The 22,254-nt window shown below is 36.5% G+C and overlaps 8 protein-coding genes across 12 annotated transcripts; 3 read left to right on the top strand and 5 right to left on the bottom strand.

Moving 5' to 3' along the window:
- Window positions 1-89: 89 nt before the first annotated feature.
- On the top strand, window positions 90-933 carry LOC17898999 (ras-related protein RABA1i). Its single transcript, XM_006306404.2, has 2 exons — window positions 90-403; window positions 480-933. The coding sequence occupies exons 1-2, from the start codon at window positions 183-185 to the stop codon at window positions 913-915; spliced, it is 657 nt and encodes a 218-aa protein (XP_006306466.1). The 5' UTR covers window positions 90-182; the 3' UTR covers window positions 916-933.
- A 23-nt stretch (window positions 934-956) lies between these two features.
- LOC17897715 lies at window positions 957-2,139 on the bottom strand. Its single transcript, XM_006304860.2, has 2 exons — window positions 1,748-2,139; window positions 957-1,192 (listed from the first exon to the last, which is right to left on the bottom strand). Exon 1 carries the CDS (start codon window positions 2,099-2,101, stop codon window positions 1,769-1,771), a length of 333 nt encoding a protein of 110 aa, XP_006304922.1. The 5' UTR covers window positions 2,102-2,139; the 3' UTR covers window positions 957-1,192; window positions 1,748-1,768.
- Window positions 2,140-2,194: 55 nt separating this feature from the next.
- On the top strand, window positions 2,195-5,804 carry LOC17897618. 2 transcript variants are annotated; one of them, XM_006304611.2, is made up of 8 exons: window positions 2,195-2,661; window positions 2,797-3,000; window positions 3,100-3,585; window positions 4,105-4,215; window positions 4,534-4,719; window positions 5,046-5,276; window positions 5,371-5,491; window positions 5,592-5,804. In XM_006304611.2, the coding sequence occupies exons 1-8, from the start codon at window positions 2,290-2,292 to the stop codon at window positions 5,708-5,710; spliced, it is 1,830 nt and encodes a 609-aa protein (XP_006304673.1). In that variant the 5' UTR covers window positions 2,195-2,289; the 3' UTR covers window positions 5,711-5,804. The 2 variants fall into 2 exon arrangements, with proteins under 2 accessions (XP_006304673.1, XP_023644676.1); XM_023788908.1 differs by having other exon boundaries at window positions 3,097-3,585.
- A 126-nt stretch (window positions 5,805-5,930) lies between these two features.
- On the bottom strand, window positions 5,931-8,699 carry LOC17898010 (transcription factor VOZ1). The gene is made up of 5 exons (XM_006303927.2): window positions 8,595-8,699; window positions 7,935-8,221; window positions 7,647-7,796; window positions 7,034-7,547; window positions 5,931-6,937 (listed from the first exon to the last, which is right to left on the bottom strand). The coding sequence occupies exons 2-5, from the start codon at window positions 8,163-8,165 to the stop codon at window positions 6,372-6,374; spliced, it is 1,461 nt and encodes a 486-aa protein (XP_006303989.1). The 5' UTR covers window positions 8,166-8,221; window positions 8,595-8,699; the 3' UTR covers window positions 5,931-6,371.
- Window positions 8,700-11,535: 2,836 nt separating this feature from the next.
- Window positions 11,536-14,055, bottom strand: LOC17898922 (OPA3-like protein). The gene is made up of 4 exons (XM_006304187.2): window positions 13,725-14,055; window positions 13,341-13,475; window positions 12,603-12,689; window positions 11,536-12,073 (listed from the first exon to the last, which is right to left on the bottom strand). The coding sequence occupies exons 1-4, from the start codon at window positions 13,851-13,853 to the stop codon at window positions 11,909-11,911; spliced, it is 516 nt and encodes a 171-aa protein (XP_006304249.1). The 5' UTR covers window positions 13,854-14,055; the 3' UTR covers window positions 11,536-11,908.
- A 511-nt stretch (window positions 14,056-14,566) lies between these two features.
- On the bottom strand, window positions 14,567-16,694 carry LOC17897415 (syntaxin-61). 4 transcript variants are annotated; one of them, XM_023789721.1, is made up of 9 exons: window positions 16,580-16,689; window positions 16,286-16,372; window positions 16,122-16,195; window positions 15,920-16,033; window positions 15,554-15,667; window positions 15,267-15,454; window positions 15,032-15,122; window positions 14,877-14,942; window positions 14,567-14,791 (listed from the first exon to the last, which is right to left on the bottom strand). In XM_023789721.1, exons 3-9 carry the CDS (start codon window positions 16,173-16,175, stop codon window positions 14,681-14,683), a joined length of 738 nt encoding a protein of 245 aa, XP_023645489.1. In that variant the 5' UTR covers window positions 16,176-16,195; window positions 16,286-16,372; window positions 16,580-16,689; the 3' UTR covers window positions 14,567-14,680. The 4 variants fall into 4 exon arrangements, with proteins under 4 accessions (XP_023645489.1, XP_006304139.1, XP_006304138.1 ...); XM_006304077.2 differs by having other exon boundaries at window positions 16,286-16,343; window positions 16,580-16,688; XM_006304076.2 differs by lacking the exon at window positions 16,286-16,372 and having other exon boundaries at window positions 16,580-16,694.
- Window positions 16,695-18,341: 1,647 nt separating this feature from the next.
- LOC17899256 (glutaredoxin-C9) lies at window positions 18,342-18,832 on the top strand. Its single transcript, XM_006303348.2, has one exon. The coding sequence runs from the start codon at window positions 18,378-18,380 to the stop codon at window positions 18,777-18,779; it is 402 nt and encodes a 133-aa protein (XP_006303410.1). The 5' UTR covers window positions 18,342-18,377; the 3' UTR covers window positions 18,780-18,832.
- A 689-nt stretch (window positions 18,833-19,521) lies between these two features.
- Window positions 19,522-21,310, bottom strand: LOC17897590 (putative UPF0725 protein At1g28500). The gene is made up of 6 exons (XM_006305308.2): window positions 21,210-21,310; window positions 20,851-21,000; window positions 20,569-20,761; window positions 20,324-20,445; window positions 20,115-20,201; window positions 19,522-20,018 (listed from the first exon to the last, which is right to left on the bottom strand). The coding sequence occupies exons 1-6, from the start codon at window positions 21,300-21,302 to the stop codon at window positions 19,695-19,697; spliced, it is 969 nt and encodes a 322-aa protein (XP_006305370.1). The 5' UTR covers window positions 21,303-21,310; the 3' UTR covers window positions 19,522-19,694.
- Window positions 21,311-22,254: the final 944 nt, after the last annotated feature.

The raw sequence follows: 22,254 nt of genomic DNA, 5'->3' as shown, positions 1-22,254 counted from the left end.
AGAAAACGTTAAAAACAAGAGAAAATAAAACTAAATTTTTAGAACCAAAAAGAAAATAAGAAGACACATTTTGGGATTTCTCATCGTCATCCCAAGTTCTTGGAACAACAAAATACTTTTTCTAATCGTCTCAATTTAGAACAACCTTATAAAGGCAAAGAGGTTAAACTTCAGATTAAAAGATGGGAGCATATAGAGCAGAGGATGATTACGATTACCTCTTCAAGGTGGTTTTAACCGGAGATTCTGGCGTTGGTAAATCTAATTTGTTATCTCGTTTCACCAGAAATGACTTCAGCCACGACTCACGTGCGACCATCGGTGTCGAATTCGCCACACGTAGCATCCAATGCGACGATAAGATTGTCAAGGCTCAAATCTGGGATACTGCTGGCCAAGAAAGGTATCCATCTACTCTAACATTACTCTATAATTTGATGTTTTACGTCTGCATGATGACCAGATCAATTTCAAATTAGGTACCGAGCAATCACGAGCGCCTACTACCGAGGAGCCGTTGGTGCATTGCTTGTTTACGACGTGACTCGTCATGTGACATTTGAGAACGTCGAGAGATGGCTAAAGGAGCTAAGGGACCACACGGATGCAAACATTGTGATCATGCTTGTTGGTAACAAAGCTGATCTTCGTCACCTTCGAGCCATCTCAACCGAAGAAGCGAAGGCCTTTGCTGAGAGAGAGAATACCTTTTTCATGGAGACTTCTGCACTTGAAGCTGTGAATGTTGATAATGCTTTCACCGAAGTTCTCACTCAGATTTACAGAGTCGTTAGCAAGAAGGCTCTTGAAGCTGGAGATGATCCAACCACTGCTTTGCCGAAAGGACAGACGATTAATGTCGGAAGCCGAGATGATATCTCAGCCGTTAAAAAGCCTGGTTGCTGCTCTGCATAGACATACTTACTTCTCTCTCTCTTTTTCTTTCTTGTATTATTATCATTCAAAACCAACATTTTTATTAATTTCCTGCAAATTTGTATACATTCTTGGAATTATCAGACAAACAAAGCTCACACTAAAGTTTTTCTATCTGTTTTGTTTTTACTCTACAATCTCTTGCTTTCTGCTCTCTCGGTCTCTCCTTCTAACGATCGATGTTCTTAGTAATGTACATGAAGACGTGCCATTGTAGATGATGACCCATCTCGCGTCTCGCCCTTCTTACCACGACCTATAATAGAGGTTAAAACAGCCACATCAGTTTACTGGAGTTGAGTGTGCAAGTCTAAAAATTGTGCTTCGAAGCGTTTACTTCAATTGCTGTGGTAATGACAAAACCTAAAGACGTAAAAGAAGAAGAAAAATTGCAGATCTTGAGTGTACCACAAACTCAGTATTTATCCAAAATACTTAGAACTTGTGAATGGAGCTTCCATTTTCTATAATCTCAGGCTAATTATTGTACTGAAACCAATAGCAAAAACCTAATCCATGAGTTAAGACGAACTAACTAACAACTTAACAAGAGAAGAACACATAGGTATGAATTCTAAAAATGTGAGTAGCAAAAGAATCTTGAGCTCAAAATACTTAATTCTGAGCTTAATCATCTATAAAATTCAATTACTTTGAATCAAGATCGTGTAGTTAAAGCATATATATAAGATCTATGAGCTATAACAGTTCTAGAATATACATGGCGTTACACTACAATTCAGGTTAGTCTGAGATAATTTCAAACCTTAAGAATCGAGATAATACTCAGTTGAAGAAGATTGAATCTCACCAGGAAAACGCAGACACAGAATCATTTCTCGTCGTTGCTTGGAGAAGGAGGTTGCTTAGAACTCGATTGGAGAGAAGGTAGAGGATTAGAACCCTTGATGATCCAACCGAGTCCGAAGAAGACTCCTCCGGCGAGAATCGCAGTTCCCCAAGCGTGAGAGTACCATTTGCTATACTGCCTAATCGCGAACTTCCACTGCTCCCTCAGCGTCGCCTGATCCGGATTAAACGACTCCGGAGGATTATAATACGACATCCTTTTACCAGAACCCGAACCGATCTCCGGCGTCGTTTTCTTCGCCGCCGACGATGAGGTATTGTTGTTATCAGGGATTTGGCTCTTCTCCTCCGCCATTGCCGTCGTTTTAGATTCTTTGCTTCTTCAGATGTTAAAATGCTTTATTAAACTCTATCGCCACTGACACGCGTCGAATAAGATCACGTGGCACTTTCTCGTTTCAAAACGGTAACGTTTTATTGTTTCGTCGTCCTCAAACCCCCTTAGGGTTTTAGGGACTCTCTGAGATTTTATCTTGTTCGTCAATGGCTTCTACTGCTTCTTCTTCTCTTCTATTTCCCTCCAGAAATTTCAAATCTGTTCCATTAATTCCACTCCGTAGAAGAAGCTTCGTGTCTTTTATCCGTTTTTCTAAGAATCCTTCTGCGGAGGAGGACATTCTCCGTTTCGTGGCGGAATCCGATGGGATGGCGCTTCCATGTGTACGGACTTACGAGAACAATTCAGCTCGGCTCAGCCTTGTTGGAACGGTAGCTTTTGATCAGGCTTTAACTGCGGCTGCTGCTGACGGTGGTGAAGCCGCTGATGATCATCTCCGTGAAAATGTTCCTGTCATGGTCGTCGAGACTGTTTTCCCTGGAGGTTCTGACCCTAAGGCTACTGTATCAACCAGATTGGTGAGATTTTCAGCTCAGCTTTCACTCTTTTTTTAAGAATCGGTATTCTAATTTGAAATTTTGGGTGCTTTTGGCTCACATTGATTCTACATTTGAGTTTTGACATGTGAAGGTAACATTCTTTGTTTTGAACAGTTCTTGCCTACTAAGAAAGTTAAAGAGCGAGCTAAAAAGCTGCGGCGGTCTCTTTCCGAGGATCTTTCTAGTGGAGATTTGTCAAAGAACATACTTGCCATGACTTTTAGGCAAGTTGTTTTGAGACAGCTGTGGAACTTTCAGCTGGTGTTATTTGGACCTGGAGCTGAAAGAGAAATGGGAGATTTCGAAAACCCTCGAGAGGTTAACTCTGCTTTGATGTGATGTTTCTAGTGATACTGGCCCTGCAAGTGGAAATTGATACTGATAGGTTCAGTTGTCTTATTCATTTCGTATCAGCAGGTTTCTACATCATTCACCCTTAGCTCTACCGATGAACGGGTTATATCTGTCATTGCAGAGGTTTTATGCATCTCCGCTCTTCAAAGCACTGAGAAGCATTTCCTTGATGATTATCTGGGAAAAGCTAAGTTTCCCTTTTTCAAGTGGTTCTCTAAACACAAGAGGATTGCTTCAAGAGATTCCTCAGTTGTCCTGCATAAAGTATTTGATGATGAGCAGAACACCAACCACTTGCTTGAATATTACCAGTCAAGGGAGGAAAAATTCAAACTTGCAGACACTAGACAAAGAAGTCGGTGGTGGAACATGTCTGCCAATTCGAAGTTGGAAAAATTTGGTGGCCCTGGATTTAGTACTTGGGCAAGTGAGTATTTACCTGCATATCGACTAGAAATTGATACTACAATACTTGCAGACCTAAAGCTTGAGGGATGGAGAAAGTCCAGCGAGAATAAGTGGGAGGTTCTTCTAACACACTCCCAAATGGTATACGATGTTTCTCTTTCTTTATGTAGTCAACCCATCTAGGCTTTTGTTCTTGATGCTTTGTTTAGGACTGGACATGGTAGTGTAGCTCCCCCTATATATAATTTGTCTAGCAAGCATCTCCCTTAGTATGACAAAACATTCTACATTTCTAGGTTGTCATTATCCTTTCGTCTTAGTTGTTCTTAGCTATATAAAATAATATGGAGCCATGTTATACTGGTCTGTTAAGTATAAGTAAAGATTTCGGATATTGTTCAAAAATGGTGGATTTAGACAGTGTAGAATCCATCGCAAGTGTAGTTATCTTTTTTTCTATACACACAGCAAGGAGATGCTGATAGATTGTGTGGCATTCAAAGTTAGCAGGATGAAAGATATTGTCAATCCTGGTATCTGGTGCAGTATTTCTTGTACTGCTGCATTTGACGTGCTCTATGGTGACTAAATTGTTTGTTTCCTCACACAGCTTTTTCATGAACCCCCCTACATTCCTGACACTTGTATAAAACTCTTTAGGTTGGATTGGCTGAAGCATTGGATATTTACTTTGAAGATATATACTCACTGCCCAAAAAACAGCTACCATGTGACGTTTCTGGAAATTATGCAAACTTACCCAATGAAAAGGTAACCAATCTATTGGCTATGAAACTTTGGTGTCTGATAATGTGCATCTAATCAAAGCCAATTAACAGTCCTTAAATCACGTCTGTAATTAATTGGTATTCTCCATGATAATCGCTTGGTCTATTTTATCCGTGTGCTTCATTTCCGTTACCTGCTGAACTATGTTTTCAGACTGCTCAATAAATTCATGTTAACTACTAGCGTTTGTTGTATTATGTTGGAGAACTGTTGGGATGTAAAAAGATTGGCTTAATGTTGATAGCTTTTCCTGTGAAACTTCTGTTAACTTCTTTTGGTTTGCTTAATCTCTATTGACAGAGAGGACTATCTTTGTTGAAAATCATATCTGTCACTATGGCCAGTGGAATTCTTCTTCTTGCTGTGAGTGCTGCGGCTCAATTCTGTTTTCCTCAGAAAAGCGAGAGAAAGTATCCTGGAAGAAGCCAAGATATCTTATGGTCAGAGAATGAATTGCTATCTCATCAATCTTCAGATTCCTCTAAGGTATGTTTACGGAAACGTTTGTTCATATAGATGTGTAGGCCAGCAAAATCACATAGACATTAATAGCTTTTGAGGACAGCTCTAATTCATTTGATTATAGTACTGGTTAGCCATTTACAACAAAAAAAATCTTTTGACATTAAAAAGTCAACCATCCAAATAATGTACAGCAATGACAATGCAACGTTTATAATTTCTGTGGGAGAATGAACTCTCGATACTGAGATCAATGGTAACCATGAATTATTGTTATCCTTTGGTATCCATTTTTTATGGTGTTTTTTCATTGTTTTGAAAAACTAAATTTTGAAACTTCAAATGAGTAGTTGGATTCATTCTGCGGATTACTCGTCAACAAGCTAAAGGATGCTTACTGCTGGGTAGGGGAGATAACCCTAGAAAGCAGCATAGGTGCCTGGATTGGGGAAGTACCTGATTATTTGAAAGAAACCAGCAGAGCTAAGTCTGTTGACGATCCCATCGTTTCAAGCTCTTCTCTTCTGGAAAAACTCAATGAAGATGCAAAAGCATCTGCACAAGATATCGCTACTTACCAGGTAATTCCAGTGAAATGTGATGAGTGTAATTCTTTTACTTTGACTACTACTTCATTTTTGTTGATCTCTTTGTCTGGTTCGTTAATGGAAGTAGGTAGTGCTATCACCTGAAGGTAAAATTATAGGGTTCCAACCGACAAGCCGTGTTGCCGTGAACCACTGGGCTGCTAATCCTTTAGCCAGAGAACTTTATGAAGGGAAAAAATTATCGCCTGGTAACTCCATGATTCTTCTTTCGATTCCTTACTTTCAGGCCATTCTTATCCTTCTAAGTTTATTAGATTATGACGATGATATGTTCATTCTCTGTTGCAGGGCTGATTGAGCCTGGTCTAAAGAGCCGCCCTCCAACAAAGGTAGTTGTGTTGGAATTGTTAATGTCTGTAAATTCAGATCGTCCTTTTGCATTGGTTAGACCATTATTGCCACAATAACCAAAGCCAAGTTCCTGTCTCTTTAGATGAAATTTTACAAAACCTGTAGTTATGATTTATTGCTTATATGAAATACAAATGCCTTAGCTTATTATTCCCGGTTAAGATCAGTGAGAACGTGATAACATGATCCTTGAAAAGATGCTGAAGATTTTGAGCTCTTTGGACTAAAACTCAACAAAACCCAAACTAGAACATAAACTAGGAGCAAGATTGGTGATCTCATTGAACAAAAGGTCCTGATTGTATTAAGAACAATAACGATAATCAAACCGTTTCCACCATCGGTTACATAATTTGTCATCTGCATTATATCACAGAAGAAAGTCGAAAATGCATCAAAATATATAAACCGGAATGTTGGTAAATATGCCTTCACTTCCGCAGACTGAATATTAAAAAGCAGTCTCCTCACATTTACTTCTCCTGTTTTTGGTTAGAACAATGTTCTCAAGCTCCAGGACAGTCTTCTGCATCCCCTTCTTGTTATATATATACATAATCTCCATGGATAGAGAGAATTATAATATAAAGAAACAAATTATACTGAGTCATGAAAATCCATTACTTTGCCCTACGAGATGTAGATAGCTTCTTCTGCTGCTGCCTAATTAAATGGTAAGCAACAGCTTTTCAAACCTGATTTTTTTTTTTCATTTTCTCAGGCGATATAATAGTCGCTTAGATTTCCGACAAGATAGTTAAACTCTTCACCTACTCCATAGTCAGTGGCCTGCTCTACTGTGTTCTGAACATTCACGGTGGCAGCTTTAGTGTTCACTTTTGGTCTTCCTTTGATGCAGCGTTTGTTGTTGTTGGCGGTGGTTGTCATGTTGTTGTTTTCTGGAGGGAACTCAGCAGTGAGTCTTCCCATCTGCTTCTGCAAATCTGCCACGGAGTCGTTTGAAACTTTGCCTTTTGAATTCTTCTTCCCATCAACGAGCTTGAGCTCGAGCCTGTACAAGGCACAAGCATCACACTTGTTGATCTCGTATTCGTAAAGGTGCCATTCAAAATGGTGCAGAGGCTGTGGATCCATGTAGTAAGATCTCTTCAGCCCTCCAAACTCGACCATGATCTGCTTACGTGACTCATGCCAACCGCGACCATTGTAATCTGGTAAAGATCTTTGCTTTCTGTTCCCACTCTCAAAAGCCCTCCTTGGTTTGTCAAAGAATAGCCACTCCCTTAGTGTCTCACTCTCTAGAACCGTGAGATCAAAGAGCTCTACAGTCACAACAGAAAGTCAAGATTTGAGTATGACCAGCACAAGACTGGTGATTAATTAAATATATATGTGAATTCCAGGAGAGCAAAGCCTACCTGGAGCATTCCATGGAGATTTAGCAGTTGCAGCTCCTTCACATTCAGGAATACCGACATCTTTCCCTCCAGCTTTTGCGCTAAGGGCAGCAAAAAGAAGACCATCTTTTAAACCGATTCCTCCGGGACGCACAACAGGATTCATACCTGGTGGCCCTTCATTAAAAGCCAGTGCAGCGTGGAAGCTGCTGCAGTAATCCTGGAACCAGTCGAATCCTTGAGCTGGCCTAGGGCAATCCCAAAGAGCACATTTTGGACCCAAGAATGCAGAAGGTGGGGGACAGATAGTCGGCATAAAAGTAGAGATATGTAGAGGACCCTCTACAGCGTAACTGGGACAATCATTGAAACCACCATTGAAGTTTGGTTGAAATTCTTGTTGCAGATCAAACTGATTATATTCCAGATTTGCAGTACCATCAAAGTTGGTGTTGCCAACTACTAAAGATGGATCTTTGCAATGATTAGCCAATGGAAACCCGTGTTCGGACTTCCCCTGAACAATATTGTATCCCTGTCAAGATATACCATGGACTCTGTATTAAAAACACAATAATGGACTCCACGCACAACAAAACCACCATAAAGAAATTGGATGTAAAGAACAACTGACCCTTTGGAAGGCAGCAGCTTTTCCAGCTTCAAGATTCTGATCAGCAGGCTCGGGCTTGGGCGCAGCTAATTTGCTGGTAGCATCATCTTCCTCATCACAGAGCTGCAGCAGCCGACAAATGTCTGATGAGAAAGACCCCAAAGTACCACCCTGCTTAAGCAAAACAAAAAGACACAAACAAACAATGACTAAAACAATAAGGAAAAAAGAGGTTTCACAAAAACCAACCATGCAAAGAGTGTCACACACACACAACAAATTAACAAGCTAGCAATTGTGAAACCGTACCTGCTGCAAGGATGAAGCAGGAGAAGGTTCGTTGAGCTCAGATTTCCACTCACGAAGCATCTGATTCACTTGCTCCTCAAGGAGAGTGACATCAGTACCCCTGCTCTCTTTCCTAGCGGACTGAAGATCCAAAAGCATCCCTTGCAAATCATCAACACGGTTCTTAGCCTTATCCTTGAACAGCTTGTGAGAAGCAGATCTGCAATTAGTCTTAGATCGCTTCCCCGTCATAAGATTCTCCACTCCCCTCAACCAAAAAAAAAACCTTCCTTTACACTTTATAGATTCTGTATATATAAAAAACAAAAACATTTCAATATCACTTGTGTGTCCTATAGCAAGAAAACCCAAAACCTAAACAAACATGATCAATCACTCTTACAAACAAACAACACATGCTTAAATTTGACATAAACAAAACCCAAAATTTACATTTTAAAGAGATGAAACACCAAAAGCCCTAAGTAGAGCTTAATAAGGATCACAAAGAATCTTCAGGGGTTAATACAAGAGAACTAAAACAAGGAAACAGCACAAAACACGAAATCAATCATGCACAGAGGAGTTTAAGGAGCAGATCGAAGTAGACAGAAGAAGAACAAGTCGATCAATTCAGGAGCAAAGAGAGGAACCCAGAAAAATATAAAATAAAAACCATACCTTAGTAAGACTACTGTAGCTGGAGCAGAGGAAGAACAAAGGAAGAGGAATTAGAGAGAAACGTTGATTGGATTCTCTTCTTCTTCTATCTCTCTCTCTCACACCCTCCCACTTTTCTTTTTCCCTTTTTATCAGCCTACAAAATTCCACCCCCAAATAATTTTATAATTATTAATTATTAAAAGAAAATGTATACACTTGGTAAAAATGATATATATATATATATATCAATTTGCACAGTATATATGCTATTTATTTCCTAATTTTCTATATCAATTTTTTTGGTAAAGTTAGAAAAAAATGATTTCTTATTTTGGAAAAAATATGTCAGTTGTATATATACTTGGAAAACATTTTTTGAAAAATATGTTGTGGATTCTTTTCTTTTCTAGTTTATATTGATCATGTTTTCTCTTTAATGTCACGCATGTATATTAGGAAAATTATAAGATATATTTTTTAATAAAGCAATTTTAAAAATATCTTTTTTTGTTATTTTGTTTTCTAAAAAAAAAAACTTAAGAGTTTGAAAAATTAGTGGTTATTTATGCACACTTGACTTAGAAAATTTGGGATTTGTCTTTAACTCTATCAGCTCCAAACACTTGTTCTTTTTATAAAAAAAAAATTTCTTACAATTTTGATTACTATTATTTGATGAAACTTTTAATACTCTCTATTGAGTTAGGATAATAGTGTGGCAAACAAATTAATAGTGTGACAAACAAAAATTAACTAAAAAAGAGTGTAAGATATCAAATTGATGGATCGTGGAAGGCTTTAAAACTCATGTTAGGGGATGTAGATCGTTTCCAAGTAGAGAACATTAGAAATCTAAGGCGTTGTTGGCCAGTAAAGTTACAATTTCGTAATACTGGATGACCATCGAGTTCAATCCAAGTTCATGTGTGTATAGACTTGTGGTCGTAGAGGGTAAAAATCTACATAGACTTTATATATGATAGTTATATAATCACACGAAAACGACTTTTTGATTTAACAGCTAAATATAGTGACTGTTTTATGAGGGATTTATATATGTGGCTAAGCTAAAGTCTACTACTACTACATGTCGTATCTCTAGTCTACCATGTGTTTTAAACCCGAATTGAATGTTGAAAAATGTAACGTACAATCATGTAAAACGTCAATTCGATAGATATATAACCGTAGCTTTTATTTGCGTTTTAATATGACAACTGGTCATTTCTTAACCGGTAATTGTAGTAAGTAGGACGACGTAAGATGAAATTATATATTTGTCTTCATCACACATGCATGCATCTGCAAAAATGCAATATTTTTTCAGCGATGAATTGGCTACTTGATTTCATGTTTAACGACTCCTTGACACTATCGGACTACTACCTAATGAGTTGTTTTGCAAGTACTTTGCATTACTTTTGCTTTGAAGGAGAGAAAGAAAAACAAAACAAACAAAGGAATCTTGGGTAAAGAAAGAATCGCAAACCCACAAATTCAGACAAGTGTCGTGAATACTCACTCAATTCATTATATCATTTTCTTTTAGAGAAGAAGATCGAAGAGGTGTGAAAAGGTGGAGATAGAGGCAAATGGCAAGGAAGGAATAAATAATATAGCAAAGCTTTTTTCCACTATGTTTTTTTTTCCCCCAATATTATTCCAAATTTTGTGATGCTCATTAATTTTCATCCTACCACCCTTTTTTCTGCTTTTCAATTTCGTCAATGGTCATATATTCCATATCCTTCTTTATGTGTGTATTTGCTTGCTGCATGCTATTATATACATTCTCCTTTTCGAAATTTACAATTGTACTTGTCGTATGTATGAATGAACTCTAAAACCAATCTCAAATTCATCTTTGTTAACTAATAATATCTAGCTCCCTATATTTAATACAAATTATTTACTATTTTCAATTGACCTGTATTTGATATCCATATATGTATATATATCCAACATTTTCTTTTGAGAGTGGTAAAAAAAAAAAAAATGGTGTTCATTATAATAAATATATATGGGATGTTTGTAACGTCCACCTCAAATACAAAAGAAGGACACGAGTGGTTCCACTAGATTGATACTTGAACGTCGAACCCAATATTTTCGAAGGGTGGAAGTAGAACAAAGCATGTGCCCCCTTTCGAAAAATAGGGCTTCAAAAAAAACAAATGACGTTTATCAATATATGTCACAATCTCGCTGATAGATTATCCATGAAAGAGTAGCTTCAACATCAACATTTCCCTGATAGATAACATTAGCTAGAGCAATCAAACCATTCGAAAATTCCAAAATCTCGACTTATAAACGAGTTATTCTAACTGGATCATCTTACAACTCCTTGATGGAAACTAAATTTATAGTTAGATGGATAGAATTTTGTTGATAAACGAGTTTACTAAACTTATAAACGAGTTAGCTCATTTTAGTTACCCATGAATCCATTACTTTCCAAGTTATATACAATACAACCATATGTACATGACTTTCCATTAGCTCATCATAAGTCGCATGCGTTTTCTATAAAATGATTAAACATGTCTTGGGGTTTTTTTTTTTTATCCTTGTTATAAGAAAAAATCGAGATGCTTTTTTAAGGAATTCTATGCATTTGCCCAAATGATTTTTGCCACCTTTTTTATTCCCTTTTCTCTACCACCAAAAGAGATTCTCATTTCTTTTTTTTCTTTTTTTTTTTCATACGAGTAGTAGTAAGTTATTTATTAAAAATACACGAAACTTTACGTGTGGAACAATCATGACAACATATATACATTCTATAGGTTCCTTACGTTTCATCCTTTAAATTGGAAATCGTTTAGGAATAAAGACATTACTCTTTTTCCAGAAAACCCAATTACTAGTAATGTCGCTATGTATAGCTTTGACCTTGTTTGAATATATACACTACAGAGATAATGGATATATATAATATATGATGTAGAATTGAAGGTAGGTAGAATGAGAAAGGTCTCATTTTGTATCTCTCTGAAGGTCGCTTTCATAATGAATTCGTCATTATCCAAACATTGCTTAAATTTTAGCTATTGGTCTTAAAAGACCAAATCTAAGCAACGAATGTTGAAAAGACAAACGTATTGTACACCCAAATCCCTCAACATCAAAACTTTCTTATTTGTCACCTAATATGATTGTTGGAAAGCAGATTGTTCTTGATGATGGTGCATGTATGTATCTATTACGGTCGATCTATAAGAATGCAGAGCAGAGAATCATAAACTCCCCAGCTCTTCTGAAAAAGAATCATTGCCGTATTGTTAACTTTGGTTTCAGTCTCGGGGATTGATCAATATGATGATGATGATTCAAGTGGATTTTTCTGGCTTCCCGCTACCCGTAGTACTGGGCTGTGATTTTAACTGAAAAATTCCGCTCAGTCCGCGTGCTTTGGCAAGTTGTTCAAGCTCCTCTAGCTTGCTCTTGAGATCTGCGACTTGCTTTTCGAGTGCTTCATCTTTCAATCTTAACTCCTGTAAAACCACGAGATTCAAAGCATCTCAACCTAATCGATGACCTCAACATTGATATTTCTTTATAAAAAACACACACAAGTTTGCTCGGTCTCTTAACTAGTGCAAATCCTATTTTGTTTAGCTGTTACCGCAGATTTCAAGTCACTGTGAACAAACATTGAGCACGACTATTGATACTTGTTTTCAAAAATGGCACAACATGTAAATGTGTTTATAAAACTTCTTCAAATAAGACAGAAGTTGCAAAAGCTTTAAGAATTGAGAACCAATTCTACAGGCTGAAATGTTGAGGAAGTCTCGAGTTAGGCATCTGAAAACACTACCACCAATTCCTTAAATCATTTATCTATGCGAGTTGTATATTGAAAGTTCTTCCTGAGCTTGTCGATATATACTAATTTGATCCATGTAAATATGCAACCCACTCTCGATTAAAATACTTACTAACAGCATGTACCAACTATTAATCCTGAACCGCACATGGGAACTGAAGAAAAATTATCCTCCAGAAAAAGTTCATGTGTACCTCTAGTTCTTGTTTACGTGCTTCCTCTTTTCTTGCTTCTGACCGAGAACTTCTCTGCACCTCAAAAACAACAACGGCTCCACCAACCTGCTCATAACAATGTATTAGTTATACAGAACAACTGAGAATTGCATAGACGAATTACCCTCAAGCAAAACTGATTTTGACACCATCTCCCACTTAAACCAAACACCACCAACTGGACATATGGAAGAAACTAAGAAACACTTACTTAACTTATTAGCATAGGTCTGTACTATCAGATTAACAAGGGCAAGAAACTATAGATCCGATGGTACATTTCCCAAAAATTTAGTACTTTGTATAGAAAATACAAAAGTATTTATGTCCGAAGCCAAGTTGGATACTAACTACTGCACATACAACTAGAGATAGACGAATTAGCACTATTGTCTGATTGTATGGCATTAACAAGCAACTGATAGAGTAAAGCCAAAAATCATTTTTCATTCATTCCACGAAAAGAGTTCTATACTTCTATCACATAAGCTGTTTCGGTTTTTTCACAATAGTTTGTTTCTCTACACATCTTGACCAGGTAAAAGATTCAGCTTCAAGGCCACAATTATCCCTTTTTCACATGAGCTATCAGCAATCAATGAAAATGCTACTATCCATTGATGAGCTAAAAACGGATCAATGAAGGAAATTCCAAATTGAATGCTAATCTAAAACAACATAATTCATGCATAAAGAATGTTAAGTAAAGAGTGTTACCCCAAAGAGGAAGAGCTCTCCAATGAGGTCAACAGCAGCTTGGACAGCCTTTTCCTCGTCCAAGGGACGAATCTCTACATCAGTGGCATGACCATATATCCTTCTTTGCATTTGCGTCGTGATACGATGATTCCTCTGTTCACATTTTTCAATAACACATTAATTTCTAAGTTTACAAAACTAACGAATGTTTCAACTCTTCAACAATTATTAACCTAAACACGCCTTTTCCTAACAACAAATCCTATATTCCGGAAGTTCCAAAAACTCAGGAGAAATCATCAGAATCGAAACGCAAGACGAAACGATGTATTACAAAATCGAGAATCAAGAAACGAAACGATTTTAGAAAAGCGAGTTAGAATCAGAGGGATTCCAAATTACCTGAGCGAAGTTGATGATAGATTGACGAAACTTGGGATGAACCTTAGCTTGATGCTTGAGCTGACTAGCCAAGGGTTTACTTATGGTTTTGACCGCGAGTGTGCCCAGTTTCATCAATGGCAACACCATTTTTTTGTTTCCGAGAAAAAGCTTGGGAGAATCTCAGTTTACTCAAACAGAGGGAATGCGAAGGAACTGGAACTAATCTGGGTGAGCACAGAAGAATCACAAGAACAGAGAAATCGCCATTGGGATTAATCAAAGCTTTCTCGAACTTTGTAGATCCGATTTGAAGAAGAAGAAGAAGAAGAAGAAGCTGAGTCGTTTGTTTTTGTTTGGGTCGTCTTTTTACAACTTTAATTAATTTGTGAAATGGACCCCCTTTTTATTTTTCTTCTTTTGCAAGTTCGAGTTGTTTTAATTTAATTTATAAAGACCCCACATTTTGACTAGAATTAATCTAATTTTATACAAATCTAGCATTTTGACCTGACTCAATAGGAAAGATAGAGAAACAAAATCTTCTTCTTCTGGATGTTTTTGTTTTTTTTGGGCTAACTTGTTTCTGATCGGTTTTTTACCTCAATTTCTCATAGTTTGCAATAGTAATTAACTTTACTTGGTGAGTCAAAAGGTTGAAAGGGTTTTATGAGTCAGTCTTTGTTTTCATGTTTTGTGTGGACAAACTCAAGTTCCTCTTTTGTTTCCTAATGAAAGCTCTTCTTTGCGCAGATAGAATTTGAAGTTTTTTTGTTAAAAGAAAATAACTTAGAAGTTCGAACTACATGTGTTAATGAGAGATCACATAGACAGAGTTCAAAATTAGATGTGGGATCGGAGAATAGAAGGAAAAAAACAGACAACTTTATGTAAACATTCCTTTTGTTTCACCACAAACATAACAAAGTGTAACATTAAAATCTCATCTATAAGATTGTGCAGCTCGTTTTTTTTTTTTAGGTCAAGAAGACAAGAACGAATAGGATGATGAACAAGACGAGCAAGAAACATATCATCATCATTTGCCCTTTTGCTCCGGCTTTCTTCATTACCATTCCCACTTTTTTCTGTCACAAAACCCATTTTCATTCTTTCAGTTTCCACTTACTACTTCAATCAATACATATAGCAAACAAGACCTTTAGGGGTTACCTGAACAAACTCAAGCCGGTTCTTTGTACTGTCCATCTCCGTATCCAATTCATCTATTATTCTCTCCTGAAACACACAATAACAAAACCTTGAAGTTTCTGTTTCTGATCTCTACTGATATTTTACTGTTGTTAAATCCTTCTCATATTACTAACCTGTGCAATGAGTTCATCGTGTATAGTTAGCCCTACTCCTCCGATTCTCTGCACACTTTTACTGAGCTCATCCAATTCTTCGTCTTGTTGCCTGAAGTGGCAAAAACGATGTCAACTTATGGCACTAGTCTGTTTGAACAAAACTATGCAACAATCTTCTTCAGTCTAAATCATTGTAAACTCATAAGCAAAGAAAAGACTTCAAAACAATGTAGAAACAGTGAAAGAGCTATACTTTATCAACAGCATTTGCCTATCTGATTCTGACTGTACAAAACCATCATCATCTCTCCCTCCATACTGATCGTATTTATTTGCTTCATTCGAGTTTGGCATTCTCATTAGTTCTCTGCGCACTTCATTTGCATGACCAGCTCCAGAACTAACCTTTCCAGCTAAAACACCAGACTTCACATTCCGCACCTATAAAATGTACCATAGTCGTCTTGCACAAGTCAACAAACAAAAAACTTATGCTACTCTGTAAAGCAGTACTCATTACAAACTTATAGACATACATACCTGTGTCCTAGCATTACTAGTCCATCTCCTCCGTTTTTCAAGCTCAGCTTCATCAATGCCATACCATGAAGGATCTTTTGCTGCAACAGTAATCGCTTTTTCCAGCTCATCTACCTTCCTATCAGTAATGACAGCTTCAATATCCATGAAAAGACTCTATTTGAACAGCACACTTACTTATTTTATTTGGAATATTGATCATGTGGATGAACTCAGTATTGACATTACATTAGCAGAAGAACAAGGACCTATACATTCTACGAGATCAGCTAGTGTTCAGCTTCCATCATCCCATTAAGACAAAAAAACAGAATCCAAAGACACACACGAATTGGGATTAATAGGATAGTGACTAAATACGAGTACCTGCCACTCAATGCTTCCACAAGTATCAACAAGCTCCTTCGCAACATGCGCTTGGTCCCCCATGTCGGGAGAGATACGCTCCCATTTGTGGAATGCAGATTGCAACTTATCAATCTAACAAAGCATCCATGACCAAAACAAAACATCAACACCCTCCTTAAAATCTAACAAAAAACATCCCTAGCTATTCCGAACAACTTACGGAATCCTGGATCTCTTCTTTAACAATGTAGAACGGATCTTGCGCTGAAGACATCCTGACACAACTGTGCTACCCTATACACCAAATAACACAGCTGATTAAGCAATACAATCAAGTTCCTAGCCTAAAACTGAGTAACACAAACAGAAATTTGAAATCTCAACTTGTTAACAGGGACAGTCCTGGAGATGCGCAAATCCTACGATTGCAGAACTAGAATTCCTAAATCACAAATGATCAACTCGGTGAACCTATTAGATCCAGACAATTCCGATTAAATCCTGGCTAATCTAGGTTGAAACTTCCTATAGTAGGACGGTTTACAGATTTATCAATTTGTGTACTTTTAAGATCGACACAAACCTTAGGAAAAAATTGCGTTAAGATATGATAACGACGACAGGATCAATACTAAAGCAAAATTGCTATAAGAGGAAACTGGAAGAAGCTTCTCTTACCTAGAAAGGATAAATCGAAACACGACGCGAAGAAGATCAAGGAAGAAGAAGAAACGACGGTGAAGCAAAAGAAGTCCGGCGGTAAAACTCGTCTCTCCTACATAGCAAAACGCATCACCTGCGGTTGGCTTAGAGATTCGCTGGAGGAGGATCGCTCTGAAAGCTTCGTTTTGGGCTTGTTGGAGAAAGCCCAATAACTGACCCATAAGCCTTTCTTAATTTTTTATGAGAAACTAATTTTTTTTTTTGGGTGGAATTATGAAAAACTAATTATATTATTGAAGTTTTTGAGTTATATAAGAATCTTGTAAAAGTTATTTATCATTTTTTTTTTTGCAAAATTTACTTATGGTTTAGTGGCTTAGAAGTAAAAATGAGTAACTGTAAATTGTGTTAGCTATAAAGTCTTTAACAACTTAACATTCTTGTTTTGTTTGAACGTTTGTGTATATTTTATTTTTTTTTGTCGTGTATTTATCAGTGGACATATGCATGTGCGCACACACTCTAGCTTTAATGTTAAAACATCCATTTTAGGAATTGGTGGAACGATGCAATTGGAGCAGGCTTCTGAACCTGAAGAACTTAAATTAAAAGGTTATATAAATAAAGGGTTATGTGACTTTAATTAAAAAAGAAACGAGACAAAATATAATATAGGAGCTGGGCTTCTTCTTAATGAAGGAAGAAAAGAGAGAGCATGACGTGAGTTTAAGAAGAAATAACGTCAGGATTCCATTAAAAGAACCAACCAATAATGCTAAGTTGGTGGCTTGGTGCTGACATATACCGACTTTTTCCACCGTCCATCCTTCGAGTTTTCGACGAGCGGTTCTTTCTTGTGATCTTCTCATTTTAAATGCTCCACTACGTACGCACAAATATACCAAGTACAAATTAAATTTGACAGTTTTGTCAACCTTGTTTTATAATATTGTATATATTATGTAAAATAATTTGCATTAATGGTTTTAAAAAAAGAATGTTTCAACACGAGTAATTTTCCCCCATAATATAAATCACGATCATCATTATGATCATATATTACTTTCATCCATACACGGTCAATGCAAATTTTGATGAGATTCAGTGCATGCATTATTTATAACATGCATGCATGGTGGCATACATATAACATGTACTTTTTCCTATGTATTAGAATTATATTTTCACCTTTTCATCTAAATGTTACTTTACAATTGAATGATTAAACCTGAAAATGATTTTATATGTTGTGTGTTTTATCATCAGATTACTAAATTTGTTATATATATATATATATATAGTCCGTTGATTCAAAGAAGCATCCACTACGTTTAGTTAATGGTCGAGATCCAAAGAAGCATCCACATGCGAATATTTGTTTAAGTAATAAAATATAGTACAACTGTCTATCAAAGACAAAATATGTTTTTCTATATTATTATGTAACACAACACGTAGAAGAGGAACACACATATTTAAAACGTGCTGATTTCTATTAGAAGAATAAAGTGAGATCGAAAAAGTCAGCGTGAATCATGTGTTACGGAATACGATAAAAACACACACACACACACACGGTCCTATCACCTATACGTATGACTAAGTCCACTCTCATCCGGTGACGTCAAAACAGCATAACATATAGCTTCCTCTGACGCACATCCTTACGTAACAGTAGTTGACGCTAGACTTCGTGTCTCTTGGTCTCTCTTATTACTTCATCTACTTATTTATATACCAAAACCTTCCCATTTCTCTAACTGGTATATATCTATCTATTAAACTAAACACACACACTTGAAGAAGAGAAAAAATGCAAGGAACGATTTCGTGTATGAGAAACTATGACATGACCACGGTTGGGGAATCTCTACGGCCGTTAACGCTTCAAACGCAAGGAAACGGTGAGAGCGTTCGGACGGTGGTGGAGGAGAGCGCGGTGATTGTGATTGGACGGAGAGGTTGCTGTATGTGTCTCGTGGTGAAGAGGCTGCTTCTTGGACTTGGTGTGAACCCAGCGGTTCTTGAGATCGACGAGGAGAGGGAAGAGGAAGTGTTGAGTGAGCTAGAGAGGATTGGCGGCGGAGATACGGTGAAGTTGCCGGCGGTTTATGTAGGAGGGAGGTTGTTTGGAGGGTTAGATAGAGTTATGGCCACTCATATTTCCGGTGAGTTAGTTCCAATTCTTAAAGAGGTTGGGGCTCTCTGGTTGTAAATTGTAATCATTTTTTTTTCTTCTTCTTCTTAAATATAATTGGTGTTAATCGATTCGGCTTTATAATTGATTGGATTGTTTGAATTTGTTATATATGTTTATAAATAAATTGATTAAAAATCAAATATCAAAAATCTTAAGTCGAGACTCCCTAAAGAGTGTATAAAATGGTATTCATTCATTTGTATTGTTCATTGGCTCATTGTATTCTCCATTTTAGGCTTTTAAGTGGATTTGTTTATATAAAAGATTCTTAAAACAAACGTGAAATGAGTCAAGACTTTGTTTTATTTTTTGTGAAATTTTGTCAAAAGAAATAAAATTTTGGTGAAGCGGATGAATTAATTTACTAGTTAGATTAGATGATTTAGCACTAATATAAAAATTACTCTGTTCTTGTTGTTTGCAAAGAACATGTAGCACTAGAGAGTCATTATACGTTTCTACATTCATTATTTCATTCAATCAATTTGATGATAAACACTAAAACCAAACCAAATCAAAATGAACAAGTGATTGGTCTACCAGTTGGGAGGCCGAATCGTTCTTCAGAAGTGTTCAATAGCTGCCTGCTATTTTTGTAAACAGAGTTGCATAGGTAACTTACCAGAAAAGCAAAAAGTGTTTTATCTTCCGTGTAAACCACATAACATCGTAGCAATTGATTTTTCATATGAGATACTTTTTTATGATTGAGAGCTGCTCTCTGTTGCCATTTCTTGGTCATCATTTAAATGCGTCATTGTGTTCATATCATTTCAACAGGAAAAAGTTGTTTATTAGAAGACTACACAAAAAGACACAAATCCACCTAGACAGTCCAAACGCACAAAATATATAGTTTTATCTTTGTGTTATCACATCAACAGTCCCAAAAGGATCTCGTCATTAGGTAAACGACCACGGGGTGAACGCCTAGCTTAAGCGAGAACGTTTATTAGAACTCTGGTCTTCTTCTCCTCTTCGGAGAGTCATAGAAGGCTTCTCAGTATCTTTACCACTCCAAAACTTGCCCAGGAGAGTCAAGCATGTTGAAGTGATGACTCTTCTTATTATAGCTCTACGTTGAACATGCTCACCAATCTCAACAAGCCGTCGGGACTTGGCCAAGCCCTTAAACGTTATGTAGACATGTGCAATTTTGGCACTGAGTCTCTCATCTGGCGTCATCACATCTTCTTCCTTAGTTTCAATGGCCACTTCCACAATCTGCAAGTGGGAAATGACACTCGGCTTTGTCTGCAGGCACAAGAGTTTTGGTGTTAATAGTAATTATTAACAACAGTGCCACTCGTGGTATGTCACTGATAATGAAAAAAAGAAAGAACTACTTACATCTGCAACCTCTCTATCACTTGAACAAATCAAAAGTTCCAAATAAAGAGAAATCCAATCAGTGGCTTGCCACTCTGACTCCTTGAGCTGCAAAAGAAAGAAAGTCTTAATTAACTAAATTGATCACAGTCAGCAAAACGAAAAGAGAGGATGCATGCATGTGGTCTTAATAATCATATATATATATATATATATATATATGTAATTACCACGTAGAAGCGTCTAGTGTCATTCAAAGCATCATCAGACGGCCAATCAGGCAATGGACCATCGAAGACACCGTCGGCCACTGCGCCACCATGAAAGTGAGGCACGAAGGGCTTCTTGGCGGCTATGCAAACATTATTATGAATCAGCAAAGTGTGGTGAGACTTCATTTTATCTGTTTATATATTCGATTGACTTGTATAAAAACAAAACAGAACAATGTATAATGAACCACACAATTAGTCACCTTCTCTTTTAGGTCTGGCAATAGAGACGGTCAAATCCAAATAGCCAAATTTTGTCTCATCAACTCGAACTTGGAAGGTCTTGTGCGATGGGGTAGCTGCCGGATCGTTTGCAAGTAGAGTAATGTAGTAAGAAGAAGCATAGCTCATTGACTTGTTGAATTTCACTAGCTCAGCGAGCCCAATGCTTGTCCCCTGACAAAAGAAGATGAAGAGGGGAAAATTATATAACAGAGAGAGTATGTTGATTTATAAAAGAGATGAGACTATATATATATATTTACCTCTAACATATTGTAACGATGAAGCCCCAACAAAGCATAGCGCTTGACCAAAAGAGGATAAGGAATAAGATAACTATTTTTACAGTCGTACGGAACAAGTCCAGAGAGTAGTACGACTGGACATTCATAGCTATCATCGTCATCGAAGCCCTAAGACCCAACAGCAAAATAATCAGTTAGAAATAATCCCAAACAAAATTCAACAACCCTAGCTATCTAGGCTAGAAAGAAGAAACCCATCAACAAAATAATCAATTATAGCAGTCCTCAAACCAACAACAACAATTGATCGAATACAAGATATTAAGAGAACTGGACAAAAATCAGAATCATAGACAAATAAAAGTAAGGGTTATTACATCGGATTTGGCCATCATACGCCAGTATTCCCTCTCATGACGGTGATACTCCTCCATTGAAACAGAGTACTCCTCCTCATCCGCCGTCGCCATTCTCTTCCTCTCGTAATGTATTATTCTTAGGAACTAATCTTTCTCTTAATTTTTTCCAGTTTATAAGTTTTATATATACAGTCAAATATATATTTTTACTCTACCATGTATTTTTTTTCCCTTCCATTCTAAATCTTATTAACAGATAAATAAATATATATGATCATATTTACTATTATCGATAACATTTTCACAATATTTATTTAGGTTTAACATTTCATTTATTTAATTTAATTCGTTTTTATTTAATTTAATTTTCTATTAATTATGAGTTACATAAATATGCAATAAATAAACATTTTAAATATTTAAATATAACTTAATTTAAAAAAAAATATTGATGAGGTGAATGCTGATGTGGATAAGATAGATGGAGAGAGAACTCTCCTGTTATATATATAGATCTCATTTGATGGATTCTTTTATGGGCTTCAATTGGGCCTTGTCAATCCAAATCTCATTGATACGAATCCATTCATTTTATTCTGTTTGAGAGAATGGATTTGAATTAGAGCGATACCTGTTTCAACCTTTTATTTATCCATTAGCCAACGAAATTACGCTATACTACATACTCGAGTTTAATCCGCGCTACATCACGTCATCATTTTTTATAACTAAAATTTTTAAATTTGAAGTTGTGTTTTTTAGTTATTTTTGTTAATTTTTCTGGTGTATGAAATTGTATTTTGATTAGTAATTTTAGGATTTAAACCTGTAAAACAATTTACTTTTACACTAGGTTTGAACTCGTGGTACACCGCGAGTCTGTGTTTTTAATTCATATTTTATAGAAAATTTACTTTTATATGGTTAATTTTATCGCATACATAGTTATAATTAAGTAGTCGATGTTATGCATATTTGTTTTGTAAGGTGTTTTGTGTTCAAGTTCAAAATTGAATTTTTTTTTATTCATTTTTATGAATTATATATATATATGAACTAAGAC

This window comes from Capsella rubella, unplaced genomic scaffold, assembly GCF_000375325.1.
Source record: "Capsella rubella cultivar Monte Gargano unplaced genomic scaffold, Caprub1_0 scaffold_1, whole genome shotgun sequence".
Classification (NCBI taxonomy): domain Eukaryota; kingdom Viridiplantae; phylum Streptophyta; class Magnoliopsida; order Brassicales; family Brassicaceae; genus Capsella; species Capsella rubella.
The sequence above is the reverse complement of the archived record's forward strand: the minus strand, read 5'-3'. Positions and strand labels throughout refer to the sequence as shown.